The sequence below is a fragment of the Labrus bergylta genome, chromosome 9 (genome assembly GCF_963930695.1).
Source record: "Labrus bergylta chromosome 9, fLabBer1.1, whole genome shotgun sequence".
NCBI lineage: Eukaryota > Metazoa > Chordata > Actinopteri > Labriformes > Labridae > Labrus > Labrus bergylta.
Window position 1 is genome coordinate 30,769,730 of NC_089203.1, and position 19,709 is coordinate 30,789,438.

The 19,709-nt window shown below is 41.5% G+C and overlaps 3 protein-coding genes across 7 annotated transcripts; 1 reads left to right on the plus strand and 2 right to left on the minus strand.

The window, feature by feature from the left end:
* Window positions 1-1,513: 1,513 nt before the first annotated feature.
* LOC110004418 (uncharacterized) lies at window positions 1,514-7,193 on the plus strand. Of its 2 annotated transcripts, none has more exons than XM_065959021.1 (6): window positions 1,514-2,341; window positions 2,473-2,811; window positions 2,901-3,248; window positions 4,464-4,584; window positions 5,080-5,141; window positions 6,570-6,709. In XM_065959021.1, exons 1-5 carry the CDS (start codon window positions 2,209-2,211, stop codon window positions 5,120-5,122), a joined length of 984 nt encoding a protein of 327 aa, XP_065815093.1. In that variant the 5' UTR covers window positions 1,514-2,208; the 3' UTR covers window positions 5,123-5,141; window positions 6,570-6,709. The 2 variants fall into 2 exon arrangements, with proteins under 2 accessions (XP_065815093.1, XP_065815092.1); XM_065959020.1 differs by having other exon boundaries at window positions 1,536-2,341; window positions 4,464-4,580; window positions 5,077-5,141; window positions 6,570-7,193.
* Window positions 7,194-7,315: 122 nt separating this feature from the next.
* On the minus strand, window positions 7,316-10,573 carry LOC110004058 (uncharacterized). Of its 2 annotated transcripts, XM_020659592.3 has the most exons (6): window positions 10,227-10,573; window positions 9,784-10,104; window positions 9,145-9,501; window positions 8,941-9,057; window positions 8,490-8,551; window positions 7,316-8,411 (listed from the first exon to the last, which is right to left on the minus strand). In XM_020659592.3, exons 1-6 carry the CDS (start codon window positions 10,267-10,269, stop codon window positions 8,295-8,297), a joined length of 1,017 nt encoding a protein of 338 aa, XP_020515248.2. In that variant the 5' UTR covers window positions 10,270-10,573; the 3' UTR covers window positions 7,316-8,294. The 2 variants fall into 2 exon arrangements, with proteins under 2 accessions (XP_020515248.2, XP_065815094.1); XM_065959022.1 differs by having other exon boundaries at window positions 9,784-10,271.
* Window positions 10,574-13,637: 3,064 nt separating this feature from the next.
* LOC109975741 (signal-regulatory protein beta-2-like) lies at window positions 13,638-17,112 on the minus strand. Of its 3 annotated transcripts, none has more exons than XR_010666954.1 (6): window positions 16,618-17,084; window positions 15,964-16,335; window positions 15,747-15,857; window positions 15,595-15,656; window positions 14,840-15,512; window positions 13,638-14,622 (listed from the first exon to the last, which is right to left on the minus strand). XR_010666954.1 is itself a non-coding variant. In XM_020625999.3 (6 exons), exons 1-6 carry the CDS (start codon window positions 17,110-17,112, stop codon window positions 15,396-15,398), a joined length of 1,029 nt encoding a protein of 342 aa, XP_020481655.2. In that variant the 3' UTR covers window positions 13,638-15,395. The 3 variants fall into 3 exon arrangements, 2 of the variants coding, with proteins under 2 accessions (XP_020481655.2, XP_065815209.1); XM_020625999.3 differs by having other exon boundaries at window positions 13,638-15,512; window positions 16,618-16,941; window positions 17,070-17,112; XM_065959137.1 differs by having other exon boundaries at window positions 13,639-15,512.
* Between the last annotated feature and the right edge of the window lie 2,597 nt (window positions 17,113-19,709).

Consider the following 19,709-nt stretch of genomic DNA (forward strand, 5'->3'; position numbering starts at 1 on the left):
GAGTAAATAAAAGAGACTTTCAGAAACTGTTGAGTTGCTAAGTCACCCAGTTTATTACATGCAGCATGGAGAGAAGTTCAGCTATGAGTACAGGATACACAAAGTAAGTTCTCTGCCCGCTCTTGGGGCGTACAATCTTTATATACTTGAGCATATAGTGTGATCGAAACTTACAGAGGAGGATCAAAGAAACAGGTGCAGCTTTATCTGTGTCAGCACCTTGTGGTCAGTGTATAAATATGTGAATGTAGCAGTAACTTGTCCTTGAGAGTTTAAAAAATAGTCCTTATAAGGAGCTGTTGTTGAGTCTGTGTACGTGAGATAAAACACCTGTGGTGAGGTGAGTATCGTGCAAGGTTCGTGTGTTGCAGTGGTCATATAAGGACACGGTGCATGTATACGTGATATGTGTAATGCTATGTGTAATGCATTGGATCAGTTAATGAGCAAACATAAAAGTATAAAGAATATAAGATTCCACAGGTCTTGTATCTGCTCTTTTGTAAAGTGTCTCGAGATAACACTTGTTATGAATTGTCGCTAAACAAATAAAGATTGGTTGATTGATCCAGTTTGTGTTTCAGGGTTACAAAGAGCTGCTCCACACTACTTGCAGGAAGAATCTTAACCCTGAGGTAACGAGTGTTTGTCAAAAGGTCTGCCACAGCACGAAGCCTGCCTTGATCTGTACCCAAGAGATCTTTCCAAGAAAGTGGACGTTCAGGTACCTGGTCCCATTGCGTCCACTGTCCCCGCTGTGAGTGCTAACACCGATCCTCTTCAGCTTCACATAACGAGTCATCCATGATAATGTAATTTGACAAAAACCATAACATTTACACACAATTATATCAAAAGCTGCAGAGAAATCAAACATGATAACAGCTATTATTTTCCTCAGCTTTATACCCTTAAACACGTCATCAACCATTTAAGGTCACTTGCCTGACACCTTATTCGATCTGCCATCTTATACTGTGATAGAGGACCACAATGGAAATAAGCCCTCTGGCTTTTTTGTGTATTTTGGTCCTTGACAATCTATTTTTCTTATATGCAGCCTGATATGATCGGCCTGTCATGTATGTGTTTACATGTTTTCAAATACATCTATCTATCTATCTATCTATCTATCTGTCTATCTATCTGTCTATCTATCTATCTATCTATCTATCTATCTATCTATCTATCTGTCTATCTATCTATCTATCTGTCTATCTATCTATCTATCTATCTATCTATCTATCTATCCATCCATCCATCCATCCATCCATCCATCCATCCATCTAAGTTAAGGTGTAGCTGTAGAATATATTTTAGCAGGTCTTCAGCAGTCAGTCTCCTTCAAGTGTAATCTGAGCTGCACCCTTTTCTCACCTTCAAAGAAGTGTTAAAGAACATGTGGTTTCATCTGAAGATTAACTTTACTGTAAATGCTTGACTGCAAAGGAAATAGACCCGTTAGTCAGAGTGCACATGGCTCAAGATCTGTGCACAGTTCAAAGGATGGCGTCAGACATTTGCGTCATGGACCAGGTGAAGGCTGGAGAACAAGAGGGTCAGTAAAATCTAAGAATAGACTCATCACATCTTTTTTTAGAACAGCTTCATGAAGGATTTAGTTTTACATTTAAAGGTACAGACACAGAAACAGCCTGTTCTGAGCAGGGCTGAAATAGAGGGGTTTATAGACATGATCAAATACAGGATCAGAGTGGATTTAGAACAAGAAACTTCACACACATGTTTTGAGGAGCTCTGAGACTTATTTAAACTGAAGAGGAGGAGGAGGATATGTCACCTTTAACACATAAAATTAGTTCAAACACGTACTTGGACACTGAGACTGAATACTTCTCTGGAAGCCTTTCATGCCCGCCCATGTGTGACGTTGCATGACAGCTATAATAGGTGCTTTAATTACAGATTAAAAAGCAACACGCCCAACCAAAGGCTTATTTGGAGCTTAATCTGAAAAGCATCTTTGTGTGTTAAAGTGTCACACATTGAACATCCTACAGAAACATCCACATTGATGTCATCATATTTAGTTTTAAAGTGTTGATCATGTTAGAATATAACTTCAGAAATATGAGGCCGCTCTGCCAGTTAGAAACACAAACAGCTCTCGATGGTAGATCAGCTGAAATGGGTCACTTGGTTGCAACATTAAAACAGGAAGTGCATTTTCTGTGTTAGCCAATCAGTATGATTTGCTCTTTGGAAAACCTTAATCTTAATCTTAGTCTGACATCTGTGTGGGAGACTTCAGTTGTGCAAGAAGGGTGCTGTAGCACAATGGTCGGAAGATTTGCTGCTTTGATTCTTCTCAGTGCTTTGTGTAAGTACGACTCTTCTCGACTTTCTGAAACAAATGAGAACATGAAACATTTGAGATCAATGATCTAACCCTGACACGCTTTCTGCTGCCGTCTCATAACATCTGATGTGATTTTTCTCTCCTGTCTTCAGCTCAAACTGTGGACATGCAGCACCAGATCTCTATGACTGTGGTTGAACCTGGTGAGGATTTTAACCTGACATGTTCAATCACCGGTCTGAAAGCCGGATTGTTTTACTGGTTTAAGCTCAAGTTCGGATACATGGTCCAAACGGTTGCGGCAGGAAATTTTGGAAACGTAAAAGTTGGAGAACAATTTAAAAACTCTCGACACACTGTCACAGTCAAGGAGAAACTGTATTTTCTCAACATCAGAAATGTAAGCAAAGAAGATGAAGCAACGTACTTCTGTCAAGCTGGAACGGCGTACGAAATGAAGGTTATTAACAGCACTCTCTTAGCGGTGAATGGTAAAGTATGCTCATTACAGTTTGTTCTTTGTCTGCATCTGTGCCCCAAATATCATGAGCTAATTCCTGCTTCACTGTGACTCACACAGATCATAAAAACCACCAGAACCTGGTCTATGTGAAACAAAGACCGGAGGCGCAGTCGGTCCAGGCGGGCGGCTCAGTGAAGCTCCAGTGTTCACTTCTCTCCAAGTCCAAAGAAAACAGAGAGCAGTGTCCAGGTGAACACAGTGTGTACTGGTTCAGAGCTGCAGCAGGAGAAGCTCATCCAGCTGTTATTTACACTCAAAGCCACAGAAGTGAAGAAGAAGAGAAGAGAAGCTGTGTCTACAATCTGTCCAAAACCATACACAACTCGTCTGACGCCGGGACGTACTACTGCGCTGTGCTCACATGTGGACAAATCCTGTTTGGTGAAGGAACTACAGTGAAGACACGTATGTTTTATATTCTAATTTAAGTCATCATGCATGTATTGTTATGTTGCCTTCAGGAACTGTGCAAGAAAAACATCTCCATGATACTTTCACAAAGTTTTTTTTAAAGTTTTTTTTTAAATTTATTTTTGAGGTTTTTATGCCTTTAATGGAGAGATAGAGTGGATAGAGTCGGAAATCAGGGAGAGAGAGAGAGAGAGAGAGAGAGAGGGGAATGACATGCGGGAAAGAGGCCACAGGTGGGATGTGAACCCGGGCCGCCCGCTTGAGACGACAGCCTCCATACATGGGGAGCGCGCACTAACCACTGCACCACCAGCGCCCCACAAAGTTTTTTTTTTGGCCTTATTCTGCTGAAATACAGTTTTTGAAATCTCTACAGGCCATAAGATCTTCTTCAACTTCTAACAGCCGTCTGTTTGTGATGCAGCGACTCTTCTGCACATTTCATACCGACTGTTACAAGCCACAAAGGTTAAGAACAACTGTTAGTGTGTGTAAGGGCGACAGAAGCAGACCGTTGAAAAGTCCTTTTCCTGCACTCCTTTTTGTCCCATCAAAGCCTGAGCACCTCTGTTCATACCTCTGTTCATACCTCTGTTCATACCTCTGTTTATACCTCTGTTTATACCTCTGTTCATACCTCTGTTTATACCTCTGTTCAGACCTCTGTTTATACCTCTGTTCATACCTCTGTTCATACCTCTGTTCATACCTCTGTTCATACCTCTGTTCATACCTCTGTTTATACCTCTGTTCAGACCTCTGTTTATACCTCTGTTCATACCTCTGTTTATACCTCTGTTTATACCTCTGTTCATACCTCTGTTTATACCTCTGTTCATACCTCTGTTCATACCTCTGTTTATACCTCTGTTTATACCTCTGTTCATACCTCTGTTCATACCTCTGTTCATACCTCTGTTTATACCTCTGTTTATACCTCTGTTTATACCTCTGTTCATACCTCTGTTTATACCTCTGTTCAGACAGTTTATGAACAAGCCTTGAGACTTCCTCGTGATAATAATAGTTATGATTTCAGCCTAGGCACAGTATTGCTTTTAGTTTTTCTAGAAGAGGTTCAGGGAATAAGCTCGATCTGCATGAACATTAGCAGTTTTGATATGTTGACACCTGTTAATAAATTATAATCATGTAAAAGCGATTTAAGGTTAAGCGCTGTCTCCTGTGGTTTAAATCTTTTCATTTCAGAACAAGAACCGTGGCCGTTTTACATCACGTTTGGGACACTGCTGCCCTACAGCGTGTTTGTGACGGCTGCTCTCATTTTCTACAGAAACCAAAGGCCCGTGTGTAAACAGTGCAAAGGTAAGTTCAGGTTGTTCAACACATTAACAAAGTCATCATGAGCAGAGCTGGGCACACATTCGTTAATCACAAGCTACATCCTCCAATGTTAAAAAAATAAAGCATATGCTGAAGTGTAAAATCCTGCAGTTCCTCCAGTGTCCACTAGAGGCTGGCTGCAGAAGCACAGGAAGTTGCATACACACCCATTCTAAAAAGCCTGTTAACATGTTTACAGCCTGGTTCAAAAAAACAAATGATGGGTAGATGGGACCGCCATCGATGGGACTCCAGCGCCCCCGGGTTCATCCTTTAATATTTACAGGCTATGACGTTAACGTTATTTTCATTTCAGATAAAAATCAACAGAATAAACTGATATCGAAGTTAACGTCTTTGTTAACACATTAACGCTTAAAGGACTGCTCCCACCTCTGCTCATGAACAAACACTTTTCTAAACAGTCTTTGATATTAAATGTATCTGTGATGCCATCACTTCTCGCTTTTATCAACAGGAGAAAAAACTGCGTCCAATCAAGGCGAACGTCACAGATCAGCTGAAGATCAACCAAATAACGAGGTATATGTAATCAAAGTTTCATATATTGTACAGCTTAACGTGATTTGGAACAGGTGGTTGTTTCACAGTGGATACGTGTAAATCCACTGATGGTGTTGGGGGAGCATTTTTTAATCTGAGTGCCAAAACCAGAAGGACTTATGAAAATAACGACACCAGCTGTAGAGATGAGATACATTTAATTTTCAATGCATGTCTTCTAAGTATAATCAGTCATCTATAGTTTTAACCCCCTAAAGCCCGCCATTTTTCAGGCCAATTTAGGCCCCATTTTTGAGTCGTACAATTCATTTAGAATTTAGGCCAAATTTCAGCCTCATCACCAGGCGTCAGTCCTGCAGTGTTCAATGAGGCACGACGTCCAATCACTGTTCAATTGAATTTCTGACATCAGCAACAGCAGAAATGTCCTTTTCATATGTCTCCTATCATGAAAGAAACAATGGCAGAAATATCTGCAGACCTCCAGCTGACAGGGATTTTTGGTTTAGCTGCTAGTTAGCTTGTGTTGAACGATGATGCAGATTGTGTGTGTAAGAGAGAGAAAGCACATGTTGTGTGCCGTGCATATGAGACAACTAAAACCAACCTCCATCTGCGGGAGTTTATATTGACAACAGTAAATGTTCCTTTCTAGTTTTACCTGCACAGTGTGAGCTCTCAGGTCGCGTCCGACTATCAGTGTTAGCCATAGACTAAATGTTAATGGACGAAGCCTGAGTGTTTCTGCAGGGGGCTTTGGAGTCCCATCGGCAGCAGCCAACCGTGCTGGAAATGCTGTCTCAGCCTAACTGTCAGTCAACCTAACAACAGGCTGAGAGCTGGAGCTGGAACATTACATCACGCCCAACTGTCAATCATGTCAGCTAAGCGCCTAACTATGGATTGTTTTCAGAATCAAAATGGACCCCCCTTGCAGTGTGTGCCAGTGATGACTAATCAGACCTATTGGTTTTTTTGTGCCAGGCTGTAAACACGTTAATTTATGCTGTAAAAACTGCTTTTTTTCCTGTTGTGTGTATGTGACTTCCTGGGTTCCTGGAGCCAGCCTCAAGCGGACAGGAGGGCTTACAGGAGGACCTAGGAGACAAAGTCAAGTTTAACAGCTCTTCAACTTTAAACATCAGAAATCTTTGTTCGTCGTACATTTAATGCCTCGATGGACAGGACAGCTCCAGAGTTTAAACATGGTCCTATATCTGATCTTACGTAGCTGTGGTAAAGGTTTGGTTAGAGCTGTAAAAAAAATTGTGGTTCAGGTTAAAATAAGTTCTACTTCATGGTCAGAGTCACTATTATAAACAAAAGGTGACAGTTGTGTAACAGTTTTAGTCTGACTAAACGTCTACCGTTTGTAGTAAACAGTTTCATATTATTGATTTTATGATCCTGGCTCAAACATCTCAAAGTCAAAATGATCTTTTACAGGATGCTGACGAGGCGGCTCTGAACTACGTAGCGCTGGATTTTGCAGCTAGGAAAGCTAAAAGATGGACGGCTGCGAGGGAGCAGTCGCTGGATTGTACATACTCCGGTGTAGGAGAAAGTCTATGAATGGATTTATTGACACGTACAGACAGAAGCGGCCTGGTTGGACCAAGAATAGATCATTTTACTCTTATGAGCTCCATTATTGTAAACATTTGAATGGAATCTGAATGTACGATTTTGACTATGATGGAAACAAATGTCCTCTGCTCTTTATGTATTATTTATCACAATATAAGACATCTTTCTAAAAGTGGTACAATTCAACGTAAGGTACTGGACCTGACAAACGAAATGTAAACATGATGAGATTTCTTTGTTCTTAATGAAAACTGTTGGCTTTGTGGAACCATTTGACTACACAGAGACGACTGAACCATTTTTCTTTTTATGAATTTTAGTGGTTCTGAAAAGGAAAAGGGACTCTCTTATTCCCAAACTGCTTGTGATGATAGCCTTGATGGTATCCTCTCTGTAGGTTCCAGCTGTGATACCCCAGCTCCTTGTTTCATTTTTATGAATAAACTCTTTTGTAAGCTGGATATATTTTCCAACATGACATTATGTGAAGTGTGAAATGTCTCTTTACTGTTTGGTTGTTTTAATCAGAGCTGGACTGTGTGTAACTTTTTAAAAACAATTTATATAACCATTGTTCTGGTGGCAACGACTCATCGGCTCAAAAGTAAGTTGGCAAAACTTTATTTACATAGCACATTATTACATAAATGAATCACAACATCCAACAGGGCAAAATAAGAATTAGACAAAAACAGAAACAATTGAAGCACAAGAAAGAGTTTGGGAGTAACATGAAGGCTTGGCTGTACAGCTGAGTTTTTAGATGTTTCTTGAAACAGTCCAAAGATTCTGCAGAGCTGATGGTTTGTGGGACTTGATTCCAGAGAGTTGGGGCTAATACAGCAAAAACATGGTCACATTTAATTTAACGATTAGAGCACTAGATGTAAAGGACCAGATGGTGTTGTGAGTGAGTCAGTGGGTTCCTTGATGGGCCAGTTGGTTTTGTTGGTGGGCCAGTTGGTTTTGTTGGTGGGCCAGTGGGTTTTGTTGGTGGGCCAGTGGGTTTTGTTGGTGGGCCAGTGGGTTTTTTATGGGTGGGCCAGTCGGTTTTGTTGGTGGGCCAGTGGGTTTTGTTGGTGGGCCAGTGGGTTTTGTTGGTGGGCCAGTGAGTTTTGTTGGTGGGCCAGTTGGTTTTTTATGGGTGGGCCAGTAGGCTTTGTGGGTTGGCCCGTTGGTTTTCTTTGTGCACCAGTTTGTTTTGTTGGTGGGCCAGTGGGTTTTGTTGGTGGGCCAGTGGGTTTTGTTGGTGGGCCAGTGGGTTTTGTTGGTGGGCCAGTTGGTTTTTTATGGGTGGGCCAGTAGGCTTTGTGGGTTGGCCCGTTGGTTTTCTTTGTGCACCAGTTTGTTTTGTAGGTGGGCCAGTAGGTTTTGTTGAGGGGCCAGTGGATTTTGTTGGTGGGTAGGCCTGTTTGTTTTGATGGTGGGCCAGCTGGTTTTGTTGGTGGACCAGTAGGTTTTGATTGTGGGCCCGTGGGTTCCGATGGAAGGCCAGTGGGTTTTTAAAGATGGCCAGTGGGTTTAGTAAATAATAAAATCTACATGATGCAGGTTTAGAGTTTAAGCTCGACTTTATTAACAGCATCAGAGTTTCACCTGAGCGTACACGCTGTCCTCAGAAAACTCTCTCTTCTTTCTTCCTCTTGGTTTTCTTGCAGAAAAGTTTAGAGCAGCATAGTTTAATTTGTTCTCAGCATCGGCCTGTGCAGAAGATAAAATAGTTTTACAAACACAATGACATGAAAATTAAGATCCTGTCTACTTGATGTTATCTCTTACGGTGTTGTGTTCTTGCCGTGATGCATTATCTTTTCTGGCTTCTGAAACAGCGCTCTCTAATCCTTTTAGGAGAAATAACATGATGAAAATAAATATAAGATGTGTGTTTGAAACATAACTTAGCACAATGAACACCAGAGTATTCCTGACTGAGCTCATGCATCGTGAAAATACAACAACATTTAGAGAGGTCTTTAAAAAGTTGTTTGATACTGAAGTATTTTTAAAAGCAACATACTCCAGAACTTTAACTCATGTTATGATTTGACGCAACAACTTCCCCTTGTATTGGAGGAATAATAGACCAGGAGGATCTCTACTTTGAATCAAGTCATGACTTTGTGAACTTTGTCCACCACTGGTCGCAGCTATTGTTCATCAGGATATCCTTGTATCCCTTGAAAGGCGGCATATAAATTTAAATCTCTTATGATCTGTTTACAGCGCTTACCTCCATGTTGTTTACGTGCTTTTTGTTTGCAGAGGAGGAAAACATTTCCAACAGTAGAAATAACCAAGCAGACGATTAAAATCACCATGATGATAAATCCAAAATGTGTTGATTGTGCTGGAAGAAAAACATAGCCACTGGTCAGTTATAATGTCAACAACAAATTTTAAAATATTTCTTACATGAGCTTATGTGATGTCATACCAACGTCCACTTTGGTCCCATCTCCAAATAAAAGGCGTCCACATGTGTCCACAGCACAGTAGTAGGTCCCAGCATCAGAGGAGCTGATGTTCTTAGAGAAGTGATGAACACAACTTTTCTGAGAGGCAGATCTCTCCTCACATCCATCACGTCTGTTTCCAGCAGTGTAGATGATGTCTGGACGAGATTCATGTGATCCGGCTCTGAACCACAACACGCTGTGACCTCCGGGACACGTTTTACTGTCCGGGTCAGAGAGGACTGAACACTGCAGAGACATCAAGTCTCCTGGACGGAGCTGATCAGAGACTGTCGGCTCCTGAACGACTCTCAGCTCTGTTGTCCTCTCAGTGTTTCCTGCAAATGTTAAGAAGTTCTAATGTAACAAACAGTATCAGCTTAATTTATAAAGCTCTGGCATGATAAGATGTAAGGATGAGAACGTTTTTAAAAGTGTTATTATATCCTGAGTGAAATCATCACCTTGACAAAGACGAGTAACAAACCAGAAGAATTTTAAAGATATATTGTTTTATTTGACAAATATAGAAAAATAGTTTGTTGACACTAAATAACGTTTTTTAACTATTGAGAGACATTAGTACGATGTTGCTTTCAGTGGATGCAGTTATTACGTACCTTTTAATGACACATAGGTTCCACTCCAGCTAATCTTAGGCCACTCCAAGGCTGCACAGTGATACATTCCCTCGTCTTCTTGAGTCGTCGTCAAAATGGTCAGATTGCTCATATTTTCAGAAATGTTAGCATCGAATAATGAAGAAGAGAACTCTGTTTCAAATAGAGGTTTTCCATTTCCCCCCAGTGTCACCATTAATTTCAGCCTTTCCCCGGCGCTCTGCTTGTACCAGAAGACTATCTGGCTTTTGATATCCGGTAAAACACATGTTAAAGTCACAGGTTCCCCAAGTCCAACTGTGGTCACCGGAGGAAGCGTATCTAGATAAAAGAGACAATAATTGAAACAATCAACAACAATTATCACGATTAGACTTCCCATGAATCACCTCTTCCTCTTACATACATGAGAAAGTATTTAGTCATTAAGTTTCATCACTCACACGCCTGATGGAGGAGAAGCAGTGTGATCCACAGCACCATCATCTTGACACTGTCTCATGTGAGGAGGCTCCTCAGTTACTTTGTAAGTGACGATGGTGACGAGGTCATCAAAGTCACTCCTGCACACGCACCTGATTGGTTATCTCAACATGCAATCAAAGAGCATTTCCTACCACACAGGTCTCTGCCTGTTTCTTTTTTTTTCATAAGTACCGGCAGCAAATGACACGAGACAGAACTGACAGAGTCACGACGGTAGAGACAACAAACAACAACGGCGGTATAACCAGATTGGAGATTAGACAAGAAATTAGACAAAACAAATTGTATTTCTATTTAATCCCACTTTTTCACAATAAACTATGTCTTTCCATTTTCATATCATGTTGTGCTCCTTATTTTTTCAATGATATTTTTTGGGGCCTTTTGCCTTTTTTCATAGGACAGCTGAGGAAAGACAGGAAATGCTGGGAGGAGAGAGTGAGGGATGACATGAAGCAAAGGGCCGAGGCTGGACTCAAACCCACGGCCGCTGTGATGAGAGCTATTGCCTCTGTTCATGGGGCGTACAACACAAACACTAGGCTATCAAGCGCCCCCATGTTGTGCTACTTTATTAGAGTTTGAGGCGATTATTTAAGTGTAAATTTGTCCTCAAGTTTTGAAATGTTTTTTTACACATTATAAGCTTGTTTTGCACTTCCCAGCCGACGGAGATTTGTTCTTGATTGTGCTTTAAATATCAGAATCAGAGGCGTGTCTAAGGGCAGAGACATAGAAATATCATTGGCCACCTCAAAAATCCTTAAATATTTGCCCTGTCAAGGGCGGGAATTATGTTTAAAGCAATCGTTAGGTTTTTATTTTTACAAGGCTAGTAGTTTTCTTTACAAATCAGTGTAGCATACTTTCTTTTGTATGTACCTTAATTGTAAATAAAACCTTTGCACATATATTTCATACGTTAGGTGCTCAGGAAGGTAAAGCACTCTGCCTTACTTGCAAAGAACTAACCGGTTAATGTGTATCTGCAAGTTAGACTGTGCAGGATTGTGCATACAAATTTTGAAGTACTTAACAATTCTGACTTTGAACATAAATCTTCTTTTTGTGTAATTAAAACATTAAGATATTTTTTCTATTATCTCGTCGTATAAAGTAGATATGATTGGTGCATTAAGAAAGTTTAAATAATTTATATTTATTTGTATGTGTTTGAGCGTATGTCAAACTTAAGGCGACCCCTGCATAAGACAGTGGCAAGCTACAATATTTTGTGTTTTGTGGGTCGGCCAGTTGGTTTTGTTGGTGGGCTAGTTGGTTTTGTGGGCGGGTAACTAGCTTTTGTTGGTGGGCCAGTTGGTTTTGTGGTTGGGCTAGTTGGTTTTGTTGTTGGGTCAGTTGGTTTTGTGGTTGGGCTAGTTGATTTTGTGGTTGGGCGAGATGGTTTTTTGGGTAGGCCAGTTGGTTTTGTTGGTGGGCAGGTTGATTTTGTTGGTCGTCAGTGGGTTTTGTGGGTGGGCCAGCTGGTTTTGTGGGTCGGCTAGTTGGTTTTGTGGGTGGGTCAGTTGGTTTTGTTGGTGGATCAGTGGGTTTTGTGGGTGGGCGAGATGTTTTTGTTGGTGGGCCAGTTGGTTTTGAGGGCTGGCGAGTGAGTGTTGTGGGTGGGTTAGTTTGTTTTGTAGGTGGGTCAGTTGATTTTGTGGTTGGTCGAGATGGTTTTTTGGGTAGGCCAGTTGGTTTTGTTGGTGGGCAGGTTGATTTTGTTGGTAGTCAGTGGGTTTTGTGGGTGGGCCAGTTGGTTTTGTGGGTGGGCAGGTTGATTTTGTTGGTGGTCAGTTGGTTTTGAGGGTGTGCCAGTTGTTTTTTTTGGGTGGGTCAGTTGATTTTGTTGGTAGGCTAGTTTGTTTCTTGGGTGGGTCAGTTGGTTTTGTTGGTGGGCTAGTTTGTTTTGTGGGTGGGTCAGTTGGTTTTGTTGGTGGGCTAGTTTGTTTTGTTGGTGGGCCAGTTGGTTTTGTGGGTGGGCTAGTTGTTTTTGTTGGTGGGCTAGTTTGTTTTGTTGGTGGGCCAGTTGGTTTTGTGGGTGGGCTAGTTTGTTTTTGTTGGTGGGCTAGTTTGTTTTGTGGGTGGGCCAGTTGGTTTTGTTGGTGGGCTAGTTTGTTTTGTTGGTGGGCCAGTTGGTTTTGTTGGTGGGCTAGTTTGTTTTGTTGGTGGGCCAGTTGGTTTTGTGGGTGGGCTAGTTGTTTTTTTTGGGTGGGTCAGTTGGTTTTGTTGGTGGGCTAGTTGTTTTTTTTGGGTGGGTCAGTTGGTTTTGTTGGTGGGCTAGTTGTTTTTCTTGGGTGGGTCACTAGCTTTTGTGGGTTGCCCAGTTGGTTTTGAGGGCTGGCGAGTGAGTGTTGTGGGTGGGTTAGGGGTTAGTTGATTTTGTTGGTGGGCGAGATAGTTTTTGGAAAATGCCCCAACTGTGACATCTTTTCACACCTTCACAGGTTTGAATCACCACATGGGAAATGGGGTGACTTCTCAGCCCCCAGCTGAGGAATATCGAAACATCAGAAGACTTGCAATGAGCCTTATTACCCAGATTTCAAAGAATGCGCACAAGGTTCATGGAATCTATGGCAAAGGATATAGAGCGGTTTGATCCAGATAACTGCTGCATCGATGAGTACCTCGGAGAGATCAACCTGTGCCTATGTGATTTACCTGATGCATCCACACGAGAAAAACTCAGGCTGATCTGGAAGACAACTTCCAGGAGTGTCCATGACATCATGACTACCCTGCGACGAAAAGGACATCAACGTACGTCTTCCCACTCGAATGGAGAACACATCAACGCCACTCTTGCCGTAAGGGACTGTCGCCGCCATCAAAACTCATCTGCATCTGTGTGCATTGATTGACTTGATGTGGCTTTGTTAAATAAACTCTTTTATAATTTAAAGAGCACTTGTTTGTGATTGCTGGTGTATTTGCATTGTGATACAAGCTGTGTGCGAAGGCTTGTGTACGGATTCCACGCCTTCAATTTATTAAATAAAGATAATTAATTATTAATTCTATTAGTAATTAATTAAATAATTTGAGACTGATGTTGGGGATATTTGGTTATTTGTTCTCTGATCTCAGAGTGGTGCCCCAAATCAATTAAACTTGGTTAATAATATTTTTAATTTATATTCATAATTAATTTAGGATAAGTATTATTATTACAACCAAATTTGACTATATAAAACTCCAACTGTATTAAATACCATCATTCTGATATTTAAAGCCTTTTTTAAAAAACGTGGTGCAAATTCGCCATAGACTGACAGTTCCTGGAAAAACAAAGAGTGGGACCAAATTGCAGATACGAAAACTAAAGATTTAATTTTTACAAAAAGGCAAAATGCAAATACTAAACTTACTCTGCAAAGGTACAAACAAAGTCCATCAAAATCCGAACACAGGGAACTAAAACACAGAAGTTCACAAAGACCATTCGAGGCTCAGGGACACAAGGAAGGAAATGACGTATGACGAATTGACCAGGAAGTGTAAGACTTGAGGTCGTATAACCTTTTCTAGTCTTCTGACTACAGATGGTGCGTTCAATTTGATCTAGGAAGTCGGAAACTCCGAGTTACTGATACGTCATCAGGAATGCCCCTCTGAAGTCTGAATTCCAACTTTGACACTCGTTTAAAATACAAAATACAAAAAAGTGGGGAGCAGGTGGGGCAGTGGTTAGTGCGCGTGTCCCATGTATAGAGGCCATGGTCCTCCAAGCGGGCGGACCAGGCTCGATTCCGAACCTGTGGCTTCTTTCCCGCATGTCATACCCTACTCTCTCTCTTCTTGATTTCCACCAGGACCAGGCTTTCACCTCATGAGTGCTTGTTTACTGCAGATCCTTTCAGTATTTTAAATAATAGAGGATTTAACTTTAATTTAATCCACATTTCAACATCTTTTTTTAACAAAATAATCATGAAAAAAAATCACAAGCAGTATAAAAGAAAATACAGAATGTTTAACCTGCAATCAGATGAGACCTGTCAGCATGCAATAATATCAAGGACTGTATCAGCAAGAAGATTTACTTATCACACACACACACACACACACACACACACACACACACACACACACACACACACACACACACACGGAATGATCTGATCTTCCACAAGTTATTGAAACATATGTTTATTTATTTACAGAGTTTAAGCTTCAGATCATCTTCAAATTAAACATTAAATCATTTTATAACAACCTCTGCCGTCTTTTAACCCTGCGACCTCTTGAACAGTTTGAGGCTGCACCAAGCGGTATCCTCTGGTGTTAAAAAATGAAGCTGATGCTGAAGTATAAAATCCTGCAGTTCCTGGAGTGTCCACTAGAGGCTGGCTGCAGGAACACAGGAAGTCACATACACACCCATTCTAAAAAGCCTGTTTTTACAGCAGAGATGAACATGTTTACAGCCTGGTTCAAAAAACCAAATAGGTGTGATTAGCTCATGTCTCCATGGACACACACTGTACGGGGGGTGAATGTTTTGATGACTCATCAGTTTTGATTTGATGAAGGATAAGAGTTATTCACAATAAGGCGTGTAGCTGACCTGATTGACAGGTGGGCGCGGTGTAACGGTTTGTCAGGAGGTTTAAAACCCGCCTCAGCTCCAGCTCTCAGCCTGTCGTTAGGTTGACTGAAAGTTAGACTGAGACAGCATTTCCAGCATGGAGACCGCCATCGATGGGACTCCAGCGCCCCCTGCAGGAACAGACAGGTGACATCCCTCCGTGCTTTGTGAAGTAATATTTACAGTCTATGTAATGTACACTGAAGACAAACAAGTAAAAACACTGTAAAAAACAATCTAAACAGCGTCTCTCGACCTCCTGCAACCCAGCACAGGACGTGTGGGAGTAGAGAACAAATAAGAAGGTGCAACCCCTAATTAAGAGTACATTCATCTATTTGGATCTACCACAGAAAATACTCTGCTGTCTACTTTTAGGAAGAAGTGTGTCTTTAAAATGTTGCAACACATTGTGAATCAGAATGCTTTATAAAATGTTGAGAACAATCAAACAGGCCATTACACCCTTTGAATCTTAAGACGACTGTTATGTAGACCATGCAGAACTAAGTGCTAAAAAGCAGACCCTATTGAATCACTGATCCATCTCAAAAGCCTTCACAGCGGCGTAGATCCTCTCTTTCTCCGCTGCTTTTGCTCCTTTCTTTGATTTCATCACGGTAAAGACGACGGCAGAATAAACCTGATCTCTCTGTAACAACACAGTGAAGGAGATGAGAACAATCAACATGAATATAAAGTCAGAACAGTAGTTTTATAAACTTTAATCTTACCTTTAAACTCTCCAACATCTGTCTTCTCCAAACATCACAGTTTTCTCCCAAAGCATCAGATGCTGAAATTAGGAGAGAGACAAAAAAAAGATTAGGAAACATTTGAATCAAACATTATTTTATCAAAATGAAACAAGAGTAATCTTTATTACCGTTGTTGTTTGTCTTGATGGCATGAATAAGGAAGGCTATAACGATGAGCGTGAGGGCCAAGGCAGCACAGAGCAGAAAAGTAACTGTGGTTTCCTTCAGTGAAAACTTCCCTGAAACAGAATTAGAAGAAAACGTCCTGATTACAAGATTTTAAAATTAAATTGTTAAATGCAATTTATCCATGAAGCCATAATTAGGCACTTGAATCTGTTTTACTGATACTGTTATCTTCAACGTCCACTTTGGTCCCATCTCCAAATAAAAGGCGTCCACATGTGTCCACAGCACAGTAGTAAGTCCCAGCATCAGAGGAGCTGATGTTCTTAGAGAAGTGATGAACACAGCTTTTCTGAGAGGCAGATCTCTCCTCACATCCATCACGTCTGTTTCCAGCAGTGTAGATGATGTCTGGACGAGATTCATGTGATCCGGCTCTGAACCACAACACGCTGTGACCTCCGGGACACGTTTTACTGTCCGGGTCAGAGAGGACTGAACACTGCAGAGACATCAAGTCTCCTGGACGGAGCTGATCAGAGACTGTCGGCTCCTGAACGACTCTCAGCTCTGTTGTCCTCTCAGTGTTTCCTGCAAATGTTAAGAAGTTCTAATGTGACAAATAGTATCAGCATAATTTATAAAGCTCTGGCATGATAAGATGTAAGGATGAGAACGTTTTTAAAAGTGTTATTATATCCTGAGTGAAATCATCACCTTGACAAAGACGAGTAACAAACCAGAAGAATTTTAAAGATATATTGTTTTATTTGACAAATATAGAAAAATAGTTTGTTGACACTAAATAACGTTTTTTAACTATTGAGAGACATTAGTACGATGTTTCTTTCAGTGGATGCAGTTATTACGTACCTTTTAATGACACATAGGTTCCACTCCAGCTAATCTTAAACCCAGACTCCATGACTGCACAGTGATACATTCCCTCGTCTTCTTGAGTCGTCGTCAAAATGGTCAGATTGCTCATATTTTCAGAAATGTTAGCATCGAATAATGAAGAAGAGAACTCTGTTTCAAATCGAGGTTTTGAATAACTCATCAGTGTCACCATTAATTTCAGCCTTTCCCCGGCGCTCTGCTTGTACCAGAAGACTCTCTGGTTTTTGATATCAGGTGAAACACATGTTAAAGTCACAGGTTCCCCAAGTCCAACTGTGGTCACCGGAGGAAGCGTATCTAGATAAAAGCACAAGAGACAATAATTGAAACAATCAACAACAATTATCACGATTAGACTTCCCATGAATCACCTCTTCCTCTTACATACATGAGAAAGTATTTAGTCATTAAGTTTCATCACTCACACGCCTGATGGAGGAGAAGCAGTGTGATCCACAGCACCATCATCTTGACACTGTCTCATGTGAGGAGGCTCCTCAGTTACTTTGTAAGTGACGATGGTGACGAGGTCATCAAAGTCACTCCTGCACACGCACCTGATTGGTTATCTCAACATGCAATCAAAGAGCATTTCCTACCACACAGGTCTCTGCCTGTTTCTTTTTTTTTCATAAGTACCGGCAGCAAATGACACGAGACAGAACTGACAGAGTCACGACGGTAGAGACAACAAACAACAACGGCGGTATAACCAGATTGGAGATTAGACAAGAAATTAGACAAAACAAATTGTATTTCTATTGAATCTCACTTTTTCACAATAAACTATGTCTTTCCATTTTCATATCATGTTGTGCTCCTTATTTTTTCAATGATATTTTTTGGGGCCTTTTGCCTTTTTTCATAGGACAGCTGAGGAAAGACAGGAAATGCTGGGAGGAGAGAGTGAGGGATGACATGAAGCAAAGGGCCGAGGCTGGACTCAAACCCACGGCCGCTGTGATGAGAGCTATTGCCTCTGTTCATGGGGCGTACAACACAAACACTAGGCTATCAAGCGCCCCCATGTTGTGCTACTTTATTAGAGTTTGAGGCGATTCTTTTTTCTTCAAAGTGTAAATTTGTCCTCAAGTTTTGAAATGTTTTTTACACATTATAAGCTTGTTTTGCACTTCCCAGCCGACGGAGATTTGTTCTTGATTGTGCTTTAAATATCAGAATCAGAGGCGTGTCTAAGGGCAGAGACATAGAAATATCATTGGCCACCTCAAAAATCCTTAAATATTTGCCCTGTCAAGGGCGGGAATTATGTTTAAAGCAATCGTTAGGTTTTTATTTTTACAAGGCTAGTAGTTTTCTTTACAAATCAGTGTAGCATACTTTCTTTTGTTTGTACTTTAATTGTAAATAAAAACTTTGCACATATATTTCATACGTTAGGTGCTCAGGAAGGTAAAGCACTCTGCCTTACTTGCAAAGAACTAAACGGTTAATGTATATCTGCAAGTTAGACTGTGCAGGATTGTGCATACAAATTTTGAAGTACTTAAAAAGTAGTTTGTTTCTTGGGTGGGTCAGTTGATTTTGGCGGTAGGCTAGTTGGTTTTGTGGGTTGGCTAGTTGGTTTTGTGGGTGGGCTAGTTGTTTTTGTTGGTGGGCTAGTTGTTTTTGTTGGTGGGCTAGTTTGTTTTATGGGTGGGCTAGTTGTTTTTGTTGGTGGGCTAGTTTGTTTCTTGGGTGGGTGACTAGCTTTTGTTGGTGGGTCAGTGGGTTTTGTTGGTGGGCTAGTTTGTTTTGTTGGTGGGCCAGTTGGTTTTGTGGGTGGGCTAGTTGTTTTTGTTGGTGGGCTAGTTTGTTTTGTTGGTGGGCCAGTTGGTTTTGTGGTGGGCTAGTTGTTTTTGTTGGTGGGCTAGTTTGTTTTGTTGGTGGGCCAGTTGGTTTTGTTGGTGGGCTAGTTTGTTTTGTTGGTGGGCTAGTTTGTTTTGTGGGTGGGCCAGTTGGTTTTGTTGGTGGGCTAGTTGTTTTTGTTGGTGGGCCAGTTTGTTTTGTTGGTGGGCCAGTTGGTTTTGTTGGTGGGCTAGTTTGTTTTGTTGGTGGGCTAGTTTGTTTTGTGGGTGGGCCAGTTGGTTTTGTTGGTGGGCTAGTTTGTTTTGTGGGTGGGCTAGTTTGTTTTGTGGGTGGGCCAGTTGGTTTTGTGGGTGGGCTAGTTGTTTTTGTTGGTGGGCCAGTTGGTTTTGTGGGTGGGCCAGTTGGTTTTGTTGGTGGGCTAGTTTGTTTTGTTGGTGGGCTAGTTTGTTTTGTGGGTGGGCCAGTTGGTTTTGTGGGTGGGCTAGTTGTTTTTGTTGGTGGGCCAGTTGGTTTTGTGGGTGGGCCAGTTGGTTTTGTTGGTGGGCCAGTTTGTTTTGTGGGTGGGCCAGTTGGTTTTGTTGGTGGGCTAGTTTGTTTTGTTGGTGGGCCAGTTGGTTTTGTGGGTGGGCTAGTTGTTTTTTTTGGGTGGGTCAGTTGGTTTTGTTGGTGGGCTAGTTGTTTTTCTTGGGTGGGTCACTAGCTTTTGTGGGTTGCCCAGTTGGTTTTGAGGGCTGGCGAGTGAGTGTTGTGGGTGGGTTAGGGGTTAGTTGATTTTGTTGGTGGGCGAGATAGTTTTTGGAAAATGCTCCAACTGTGACATCTTTTCACACCTTCACAGGTTTGAATCACCACATGGGAAATGGGGTGACTTCTCAGCCCCAGCTGAGGAATATCAAATCATCAGAAGACTTGCAATGAGCCTTATTACCCAGATTTCAAAGAATGCCCACAAGGCTCATGGAATCTATGGCAAAGGATATAGAGCGGTTTGATCCAGATAACTGTTGCATCGATGAGTACCTCGGAGAGATCAACCTGTGCCTCTGTGATTTACCTGATGCATCCACACGAGAAAAACTCAGGCTGATCTGGAAGACAACTTCCAGGAGTGTCCATGACATCATGACTACCCTTCGACGAAAAGGACATCAACGTACGTCTTCCCACTCGAATGGAGAACACATCAACGCCACTCTTGCCGTAAGGGACTGTCGCCGCCATCAAAACTCATCTGCATCTGTGTGCATTGATTGACT